This window comes from Neoarius graeffei, chromosome 5 (genome assembly GCF_027579695.1).
Source record: "Neoarius graeffei isolate fNeoGra1 chromosome 5, fNeoGra1.pri, whole genome shotgun sequence".
NCBI lineage: Eukaryota > Metazoa > Chordata > Actinopteri > Siluriformes > Ariidae > Neoarius > Neoarius graeffei.
Genome location: NC_083573.1, coordinates 85570299 through 85582046, shown reverse-complemented (window position 1 = coordinate 85582046; position 11748 = coordinate 85570299). Strand labels below are relative to the sequence as shown.

Sequence of the window (11748 nt, the reverse complement as noted above, 5' to 3'; positions counted from 1 at the left end):
GATATGTAAGGAATGTGGGTAAAGCTGAGAAAATAAGAGGAGGGAATGAAAGGGGGAAAAAGTCAATAAATACTTTTCTTAGGTCAAATTTAATCGGATACATCAGTTTAACACACAAACCAAATACACGAGCTGTGCGTGGTAATATGGCGGCCAGATGACTTCACTCACCGGTCTGAACAGCGCGGATTGGACCCCGAGCTCTCCAGACAGTTACGTAGGGCTCAGTGATCGTAAAGCACTGATTACGTCATCATTCCGTGTCAAACGGCTTTCGATCTTCGAACCTTCTTGTCCTGATGTGCTTACCGTAGCCGTAGACGAAACTATCACTGAAGAGGGGGGGATGCGAAACGTTTGTTTGAATAATACAAATCTTCTCAACTTCAAATTGCATTTTATGCATTGATACTTTTAAAATACGTAGTCTTGCATTTGTAAAACTTTACACTTCGTGACCTTGAGGATTTATTCTTGGATATAATTTCCCTTTTGGTCTCTGGTACCCCTGTGAGCGGAGCAGTACTTTGTTCCTGGACACTGGACGATGGCAGAGGTTTAAGTGAAAGCTATCGGAGGTTTTATTTTTTTGACAGCCGGGGGAACTTTTATTCCACACAGTGACATTGGTCAAGGTAACATGGTGTTTATATACAGTACCCGTTCCTGTTGGTGGTGTGTGTCTGTGTCACGGTGTTGGAAGAGTTTAATGTAATAAAATAGCGGCTGAGTGAAAGGAGAGCTGGGCGCAAGCGCTCGGAGGCTAAAAGCTCGGCTAAGTTGGGTTCGAGTTACTCAGCAACACGGCTCCGGGTACACGGACACTTCCGGAACAGCCGGAACCGAACACCCCAGTGTACCGGGCCTTCGGGTTGATTTTCACTCAACACTCAAAGTGCTCTGCTTGCTCATTCCGACATTTTAAACCCAAACCTGAACGGCAGAAGTGTTAAAGCTAAGCTATATAGCTAACTAGCCGGGCCTGTGAGTAGCGTAACGTAAATATGCGTCTGTTGTCGTAAAGTGTCACAAAATACTCCTCACTGAGATCATAACTCTCTCATTACTATTCTTACTCTATATTTGTGCCTTGTCCATACACTTTTTACTTTGAGCTGCATTTCACTTCATTCAGGTTTCTGTTCATAAAGCTTTCCTGAAATCAAACGTTTCACAACTCTTAAAAACACCAAGATTATTGTATATCTAAACACACACACACAGAGCAAATACAGTTCAAGTCTGAAGGTCACTTCACTTCTAGGAATATGATTAACATTTTTTGATGATTCATCCTGTACTACTCTGGTGTTCGTCCAATTAAATGATCTCTAGAATGTATATGTCCCGCCCCTAGAGGCGGGGTTTGTTCTACAGTAGCAGCTCGTGGCCTGTATCCGAAATCACTCACTCATTCACTACTCCCTGCTCACTATCTAGGGAATTCTATATAGAGGACTGTATCGTGAGCTCATTGGTAAAATAAAAGTTCTGTTATTTACGTCATTACTGTCTGTCGCACGATTAAAACGTGCCAGATCAGTCGGCTGGTGGGTTTTCAAAATAATAAATACACTCGTGTTTTTGTGATAAATCCATATTATCCTGAGCGTATTTCCCACATTAATCAATACAAAGTACTTTGCGTCTGCTGCATCTTTCAGTTCTTTTAAATCAGGGCTGAATACTTTCTTCTTCGCCGCTGCATTTTATTCAATCAAATTTGAGGCTTTTGATTGATTCCTCGCTCTGGACTCTAACTTTTATTCTTGTATTTTATGTCTTATTCTATTTTAGCTTATTTTCTGTTCTCTTACTATTTTTAATTGTACCTGAGTGTCTGTTTATAATGTATTTCTTCCTCCGTCCATTCACCCCGACACACTTTTTAAAATTTTTTCTTCTTTCAGCGCGACCACAATGTATGATGATATATATATTGCTTGGTTAGTGACCATCAGTTGTACACTACTTTTCACAGTGCATTGTCAGATACTATGACTCTACTGTTATAATTCTCACTATACATTCGGACCGCACTACAAAATGGCAAACTCACTATATAGTCCACTATATAGTGAGGAGTGAGTGATTTCGGACACGGATGGGGTCCATCCGAATACTCAGGATGCACTAACATCTATTGTATTCTCTCATCAAAAAAATTCCCGTGCAGGGATTGGCCAAAGATGGCTCGCGTGACATAAAATAGTTCCACCATTAATTCAGCAATGTATCTCATGAAGTCACAAAAAAAAAAAAAGGATATGGTGTGTGCCAGTCATGGTATATCCTGGATATACTATGAACTGATGTCAGAGTTCATATGGCCAACTCGAGTCACAGCTGTGGCTCCGCAATCGTTTCTGTGCGTGTAGATATACGTATCATGATCATGTCTAGCGAGGCAGGCGATGACATGGTACATTGCACGTGCAGAGGTTGAAGCTCGCGCCAACGTAAAAACAACAAACATGGCTGCGTACAGTGAGTTTATGCTGAGATTCAATCTTAACACTTTTAGTTTGGAATTTTTTGACGAGGGATATAAATCTAATTTTCCGATCACTGAGAGGCACCGGGAATTATGGATTCTCTTTGGTGACTGGCTGCGCCCCTCACAGAATACTACAATTCCAGTCACCTCAGAGAATCCATAATTTCAACCGGAGCCTCTCAGTGCATGGTATATTTGATTACTCACCGATCGTTACCGTGGTACGTTCTGTGGGTATGCGAGAGAGTAGTAAGGACGCTGTTCGGACGTGCTCTGCCACCATCTCACCTGTACTTTTACTCAGATGTTTACAGATGATGTATATGCACGTATTCAGCGGAAATTAAATTTTATAACGGCAGAAATGTTTAAAGGGGAACTGAAGTCATTTTTAAACGTGCTTTATTTCTTAATTAACGTGTTATCCAATTACGTTTTCGGTTTTAGTAACCTTATATCGTGACTCGTCTTGGCAGCTAATTGCAATTAAATATTATACTTATCGGCCTATTCGGTTTTTAGCCGTGTTGAATGTAGTTTGTTTGGTCCACGGCAGGCGTCACTTATCCGCGTGATCTTCACGAGACTTGTGTGAGACTTTGAAACGTGAAGCGTCAGCCAGGTGTCAGTGCCGCCATTTTGAAAACTGTTTTCCAAACGAAGTATTGCACAAAAACGAGTTTAAATGACGATTACTGCCAACTTTTTCAAACTTTCCTGATTGCTATCAAAACAAACAAAACTTCCGGCTTGATTACGTCAGCATTTGAAAGAGGGCGCGCGCGTCTTTTGACAACGTTGGCAGATGTTGGTCACTTTGATTTCCGCTGTACGTTTTACTTCCGTCCTACGATGTCTCGCACAGGTCTCAGTGAATCTCGTTTACGGCCGTTGCTTTGACATACGGACTGATATATTACAGAGCATATTTCAAACACTCATCACTTGCTATAGCAGTGACAAAATGGCTATCGAAAATGTGTTCCTATATTTAATAAAATGAGATAAATAGAATTTTGATGATAAAAAAATTGCCTTCAGTTCTCCTTTAAATGATTCCTGATTTTTACATTTCTCCGTTGTCAGATACACCCCTTTGATGCAGCCACAACCTTCTTCATTTTGGTCCACCGTTTTCCTTCTATTTTTCCCAGGGAGTAGTTCTTCTTCTTCTTCTTGGGTTATTTGGGCTCCAGCTGATTTATGGGTTAGCATAAGGGTACGCTTAGGCACTTCAAAGCTTCAGCGGGTGTAGTAAATCATCCGGGTACCATTCGACTCCTGTTAAATGCCTTCAGAGTATTCGGACACCCTGCGGATGATGACATACTGCTTTTTGAGGACTATGTAGTAAGGCAGTATGAATATTCTGATGCGCCCATGATTCAGCTGTGGATCTTCACACAAACCGTTCACTTGGTTGAGAAACCCAGAGTTTATTTCTTTTCAAACATGTGGAGTTGTGTGAGGTGGAGTTGACATGGCAGACGCTGTCCCCGCTTGGAGCTGTGCAATCACGGAATGTTGCCGAGAACACGAGTTCCACATCTTCAGGGTTTCTCTGTCAGTAAGAGGAAGTCAGCTGCCTCCCGGTGACGACCCTGAAGCTCTCCATCGCCATCTGTGCCGCTGACAGTTGACCAAACACGTGTTTGGCATGACTCCAGAATCACACTCCATCTTCTTTTCTAGCATTTCGTTTCATGGGGACTTTACACCGAGTGGTATCATGTTTAGTCTTTATTTAGAGTTCACATTTTTGACATCCACATGATAATAATGTCCCTTATTTTGGAAATTGTGTGATCGTTCGTCACATATTTCGTGGTTGTTGTACAAGAAATCAATCACCATTACCACTCCGAAGGTTAGTGTTTGTGTCGCTTGATTATTTTCATTTTCTGACCTTTTTATTTTCCTGTTTCAGCAGTTCGCAGTGGAAGCTGCACGATGTCCTTAAAACCGCGGGTGGTGGATTTTGATGAGACCTGGAACAAGCTGCTCACCACCATCAAGGCGGTGGTGATGCTGGATTACGTGGAGAGAGCGACGTGGAACGACCGCTTCTCGTATCCTTTTATAGAGGAGCTTGGGGACAGGCGATGCTCAGTTTGGTGTGATAAATGCTTGAAGAGATTAGGGACACAGTTCTGTCTTTTTTAATTCATTTATTTTTTTAAACCTTTATTCTTCACCCAATCTTGATGATCTATTGACAGAATAATTTTGTACTGCACGAAGAACAGAAAACCTTTTCACTCAAAATGAGCATAGAAAACGAAGGGCGTTTTGTTGAATTTAGTAGCAAAGGTTTAAAATGCATAGCTATGTCACGCAAATTCAAAAATATAACCATTATAGTCAGTAAAAGCTTCAAATGAATATTTAACCACCTGAGCAATTCATTTGTTCGTTCATCCATCTGTCTCAGAAACTCACACAAATCTGGAAATAACTTTCAAAACTACACGTACACAGCAACCTGACCTCGGGATTGAACCGTGAGGCAACAGTGCTACCTCCTATGCCAACTCTCTGCCCACAAAGAGTACAGTAAAAAGTAATTCCAGTGATTGATACATGCCCAAATAGTTTTGTAGTTTCTGTGCACAATCAGGCGAAGACGGAGGCGTTTTCTGAAATTGCAGCCACTGAACAAACCTGTTCGAATCAGGATTTAGAGCTTAATTTGCAAATTTGTTGTCCACCAATGACCTGGTGTCCTACAAAAATGCATCTCGTACATAAATGTTGTACAGCTGCCCCAGTTATCTGCCCTTAGACTCCTGTTATAGAGGATTTTCACTGATGTAATGGATTTTTGTTCATCACGCGGCGTCCGCCATATTGCCGGGCAAACAAAGAACCATAGCTGCGACAGGTAATAATGAAAATCGAGATGACTGCAGTCAGTACAATCTCTCTGAAACGATGATAAATTTATTTTATACCAGCAGATCGTGTTACATCCAAAAGCTGAAACATGCAGACATCACAGATCCATATCATTTACCCAGCAATGTATTTATTTATTCTGCACACTTCTCTCTCTCTCTCTGTGTGCATGTGTGGGTTAAATGCAGAGGAGTAATGTGACAAAAATAAAGGCTTCTTCTTCTTAGTTTACCCACAAACATATTTATTCCACTTGAAAAATACTCGGCCAACCAGCTACCGGATGTGGGACACTGTGACATCCTGAACTATTTATTATTAGTATTTGGGACTTCTAAATACACCAGAGATGCTAAAGGCTTACAAAAGTACAGATGCCTACCAATATTTTGAAGCAGGTTTCGTGCCAGAATGTTATGGGAAATTCTCGATAAAGAAAAATATCTTATTATGACAAAGGTAAGCTCAAACATGGACTTTTAACAGTAATAAACAAGCCAGGGCCTAGAGCTAGCATATTTATGGTGATTAGCCGAATCTACATTATCAGTACATAACAAACATGCTGCTAGTCAAGCCAAGCATTAGATCTAATAAAATATATCACGTCCGAAGCCCACATCCAGAGATATATAAACGTTGCACAGAGCTTTCACACGAACCTGATATAAAATGTTCTCCACACACACGGGAATGTTTTATCGTTCAGTCTTCCTGTTTAACTGCAGCTTGCCATTTTTCTCGTTTTTCCGGGTTTGCCGGGAAGCAGTGAAAAGTTAAACCAAGCTTATCTCCACGTCTGTTATTATATCCAAAAGCACTACAGGTCTCTGGTATTGTTCTTTTAGATAAAACTTCTACAAGTTTATCTGTAGATGTTTACTGAATTTGGCTTGCGGTCACTCGCATCCGCTTGTGCCGGTCTCTGGCAAACACAAAACTCGCCCGGCAATATGGCCACGTAAACAAATCCGCGGTTAGGATGACGTCACGTGAAAGTCCTCCATAGGTGAATTTGTTTCCTCGGAACAAGAAAACACCAAAATTGTCTGTGGTTACCACGCAGACGCGGTAGACGGAGAATAAGCTAGAGTGTTCCTTTGACTCGTATTGTGTTCATGAGTATCCATTAAACCAGGTTCATTTCATGTTGGAGATTTTGCCGTGTGGTTAAAGATATTGGGAAAATAATGCAAATCCTCCCACATGTTCATAAATTTTAACTGTGATCCAGTAAAGTTTCTTTAACCCTAGGTCTCAGTGATATTTACGCATTGTGTGTTGCATACCCAGAACCCTTGGGCGAACGGCTGTACACGGAGACAAAAGTGTTTCTGGAAAATCATGTCCGTCAGCTATATAAGGTCAGGACTAAGTTCCAACTCCATCACCTGCACCTGTAGTAATATCTTTTATCTCTGTTCATTTATTCATTCGTCATTGCCTTCTCACTGCTACGTTGATGAAACGGCCATCACCCTAGCGTTCCTCTCTCTCTCTCTCTCTCTCTCTCTCTCTTTTCAGAAAGTGCTGGAGTCTGAGGAGAAAGTGCTGCTGATGTATCATAGATACTGGGAGGAGTACAGTAAGGGTGCTGACTACATGGACTGCTTGTATCGGTGCGTAGAGCGAGACCTTTAGTTTTATAGCGTCATACAATACTGTAGGAGAAAGGCACAGAGCGTCCTCAGGGACACACACCACCCAGCTCATTCTTTGCTTTTTTTAGGACACTATTTTTAGGACGCTATTTCTCCCTCAGTTTTCAACCAATCATCAGCAAATTTTCATATGAAGAATACCTCTGGGCTGAATTAAGTTTAAGACTTTTGGTGCTGATCTGGATCACCAAACCAGAATGATCCATAAGAAACGGGCTTTTTTTCCTTCACTAAGCATCATTCTCTATCTCTTACCGTTCCGGATCTACAGGGTACGGTGACCAGGCTTGTAATACTCGAGTCCAGGACTCGGACTTGAGTCCGACTTGTTCCCTAGTTTTAAGGACTCGTGACTCGACTTGGACTTGAGCACTGATAACCAGGGCTTTGAACCAGAATTTTTTTCCTATTGGTTCGTTCCGAAAAGAAACGGAATTTTAACGTTTCTGGTTTTGGGTTCCACCATTAAATAGACGTTCCCGAACCGGTTAGAACAAAAAAATTTCGTTCCCGGAACGGTTAATTACGTTCCCTGTCAGCTGTTTAACAAATGGCTATAAAGTTGTGTCTCTGTCTCATCCAGCTTAAGCCAAATGTAGGCTAATTCTATTACAACCTTCATTAAATAAGACAAGAAATAATTCAAAACAATTATTATTTCAAATGTTGGCGATTTGGATTCTCAGTATGTCTTCCCATCTACACAAACAGAAAAAGTGCCAAAAATGAAAGATAATTCGTTTAGTGTGTTACCAAAGGCTAGTCAGGCCCTATAGAGGGCTACCGCATGACGTCACCGCGCCGCGAGATTTTGTTAGGCGCCATATTGGAAGACCAAGTACACATCTATGCAAGTACATACATACATACATAAAACAAACTACACCTGAAATGTAGCCAGGGCCGGTTCTGCCCTAATCTGGACCCGGGTGCAACATCGCGCAAACCCCCCCCCCCCAAAAAAAAAACGCCAGTCTAAATCAGGACAACCATCACATAACTATAACTATAAACATTTTATATCAACTATTTTAACTAAATGGGCTATAATAAATCAGCTGCCTCAGAAAAGTAACCATTCAATGACACAACTGAAAGCCTGCAGCCACGGCGGGCTGCCTTAAAAAGTAACCATTTGTTCTACCTTAAAACTCGTTTTGCATTTTCTGCCTCCTTTTTTGTATTTTCAACCCTCCGTTTATTTTCTTTCCGTTTCTGAAAACCCGATTTGTGTCCAGACATTTTGTTCTGCTACCAACGAACTAACTCGTCAGGTCTCGTCTCTCGAGTCCGCGATGATTCCCGTGGGAAGGGCAACAACTGATACATTTTTACAAACAGCCAATAGGGAGGTTGCAACGTTCAGGCTCTTCTTTGCTCAGACACTCAGTAATGCACTTACTCACTTATTATCACGTGGAGACGTGATAGTAGTCCACCTTCCCGCTCTCTCCATTCAGTCAGCGAACGTCACACAGGAAGTGAACCCCAGTGGGTCATAGAAACTTGCGCAGGAGGAGAATGGCTTTTTTTTATTTGTAGGCTACGGAAACTTTGAGGAACGAAATAAAAACCGGTATTAACCGGTTACCATTATTTTTAATAAGCGTTTCTGGTCCGGAACATAAAAAATAATAAAGTTTCTGGTTTCGTTTCTGTTCCATGTGAAACAGAAAAAGTTCCCGGTTTTCGTTTTTGTTCCTTGAACCGGTTCAAAGCCCTGCTGATAACTCAGACTCGTACATTAACTTGATTGGAGATGAGGGCTTGGATTTTTTTCTTTATTTTTTGTAGCATGCCATAATAATTTGGCATAAAATATTTATATCTACATTAATTTTGTGCTAATTTCGTGTAAGAGTGTCACACCTGCACACCTTGCCGCATGCATCAGATAGACTCTCGGGCGCACTCCGGACAGCGCATGCGCCAAGCGGAGTCTCACGCGCCGTAAACGACTCGCACCTGCACAGGATTAAGACGCAATCAGCGCGCCTATATAAAAACTGTGAAAACACACTTACTTTGCGAAGTATTGAGTTGCGTTGTTGACACATTACAGAGCCTTATTTCCTTATTTGGTTTCCTGATCCCTGATTTCCTGTTTCTCGTCTTTGATTCTGCCGAGTCTACGATAGCCTGTTTGTGCCTCAATCGATCTATCGCCTGTTTCACTGTTTTATGATTTTGCATGCCGTTCTGGATCGTTTACCCGTCTTCACTTGGATTAATAAACACACCTTCTGCACTTGCATCCGTCTCCCAACCATCTCTGACAGAATACTTCACGCTTCCTGACAAAGAGAAGCACATTCACCTGTTCGTATGTCATGTTCAGGAACAAACTAATGTTAATGGCGTTGAAACAGCCACCGTCAAATGGTGCTGTTGGAGTGTTGGACTCGACTCAAAAACATTTTTTTTTAATGACTTGGACTTGAACACTGGGGACTCGAGACTGGACTCGAGGTTTAGTGGCTCGAGTACAACACTGATGGTGACCAGACGTCCTGGTTTGTAAGAGCTAGCGCAAATCACTGTGACTTGAATCCCAGTATCTATCTAGTTTACTTTTTGTATTTTGTATCTTAACGCATTTTATAGTGGGTATTTCATTGCACTTCATAATGTCTCATTAGTGTTTATTTTTTTGTTTCATTTCTTCATTTTGTTATCTATTTTTTTCTTTGTACTGTTGACTCGAAGAGATTTGCACAAAAAATTCCTCTGCACCTGTACTGTTAGTGTGTGTACAAATGGCACATAAATGTCTGAATCAGAGCTTACTGGAAAATAAACTGAAGTATTACATGATATACAGTTAGCTTGATTTGTAACATCGCTACATTTATTAAGGGCTTAACACTAGGGGTTTTTATTGGTTGAATGGTTGTCATGAGGGGGCGGCACGGTGGTGGGTGTAGTGGTTAGCGCCGTCACCTCACAGCAAGAAGGTCCGGGATCGAGCTCCGTGGCTGGCGAGGGCCTTTCTGTGCAGAGTTTGCATGTTCTCCCCGTGTCCGCTTGGGTTTCCTCCAGGTGCTCCGGTTTCCCCCACAGTCCAAAGACATGCAGGTTAGGTTAACTGGTGACTCTAAATTGACCGTAGGTGTGAATGTGAGTGTGAATGGTTGTCTGTGTCTATGTGTCAGCCCTGTGATGACCTGGCGACTTGTCCAGGGTGTACCCCGCCTTTCGCCCGTAGTCAGCTGGGATAGGCTCCAGCTTGCCTGCGACCCTGTAGAACAGGATAAAGCGGCTAGAGATAATGAGATGAGATGGTTGCCATGAAAACAAAAGCTTGTATCAGTCAGTCTTCCAGAGATCACATGCCAGTTCAGTTTTTATACAAACAGATGGCCAGCGTTTCCCCCATTTGTGCTTCATTGTGCTTTAAGCCATGGCCTAATGGTTAGAGAAGCAGCTTTGGGACCAAAAGGTTGCCAGTTTGATTCCCTGAACCAGCAGGAATGGCTGAAGTGCCCTTCAACAAGGCACCTAACCCCCAACTGCTCCCCAGGCTGCTGCTGCTCTGGGTACGTTGTACGTCAGTCTGGATAACAGCGTCTGCTAAATGCCTGTAATGTAATGTAATTGCATTTAATGAGCACTTTTATCACTGAAAGTGAATCTCAAAAGTAAACATGAAGCGAACTTTACAGCTCAACACATTTTTGATCAGATGGGAAACTGTGTAAATGTTATTTTTGGCCACAAGTTTTATTAAGATCACTTCATTAAGCTGTGATTTTTGGCACTGTGACCTGCCTGGAATGAAGCATCACATCAGATAGTGCTCATCTGTGACTCACCAGTTCTCTGGAATTGTTCTCTGGTGTTTCTCATCTGTCTGCTGTTGGACCCAGGCTTTATGAGATGTGGTCCAGTTTGTGTTTGTTTGCTGCTGTTTATATATGGATTTGTTTTCCCCCATTAGGTACCTCAACACACAGTTTATAAAGAAGAACAAACTGACTGAAGCGGATCTGCAATACGGCTACGGAGGAGTCGATATGAATGAACCACTGATGGAGATTGGAGAGGTACAAAAAACGCTCCCTCACCCAAAGACAAACTACTGTGCTCCAGTAAATCTGTTGTTGGGTTAAACTTGTGATGTACAGTCCCAGATTGTGCACTGTTTGATGCCAAATGGCTGAAGATTTGGTTGTTTTCAGGAATTCAGACTTGGTCATGTGTCTTGTATCTGGGTTCGATTTTAACCACATTCCAAACAGACATAAATTAACTCCTAGATTTGCTTAATGTTTATTCATTTCCTAAGGTGTCCACTTCAGCTACGATTAGAAGCACACGCCTGCTTAGACGGATTTAAATCGAGCACTATGCCTGGTGGCAGATGTATTGTAGTCTACAGATCAGTTGGGGTGTAAGAAGGAAGTGAAAACAGTTGGTTGGGAATAGATTGTAGAAATGTACGTTTTAATTTATTATATATGGAAATAAATACTCATGTAGCACTTTATTAGGACCACCACCTGTACACGTAGTCGTTTATTCGATTATCTGATCAACTGATCATGTGGCAGCAGTGCAATGCATAAAATCACGCAGATAAGGGCCTGCAGCTTCAGATAATATTCACATCAACCACCAGAATGGGGGAGATGTGATCTCAGTGATTTTGACCGTGGTATGATTGTTACCAGATGGGTTGGTTTGAGTATTTCTAGA

General features: G+C 41.8%; 1 protein-coding gene across 3 annotated transcripts in view; it reads left to right on the top strand.

Moving 5' to 3' along the window:
* The first annotated feature begins 356 nt into the window (after positions 1-356).
* The window catches only part of cul2 (cullin 2), a 56235-nt gene continuing 44843 nt past the window's right edge, over positions 357-11748 (top strand). The window contains exons 1-5 of one of the 3 annotated variants that reach the window (XM_060922484.1): positions 357-635; positions 4428-4566; positions 6654-6756; positions 6917-7011; positions 10991-11096. In XM_060922484.1, the coding sequence (XP_060778467.1) occupies positions 4448-4566; positions 6654-6756; positions 6917-7011; positions 10991-11096 (423 nt within the window). In that variant the 5' untranslated portion in view covers positions 357-635; positions 4428-4447. Of the gene's footprint in view, positions 636-4424; positions 4567-6653; positions 6757-6916; positions 7012-10990; positions 11097-11748 lie in introns of all 3 variants that reach the window. The other 2 variants (XM_060922483.1, XM_060922485.1) reach the window with 2 other exon arrangements.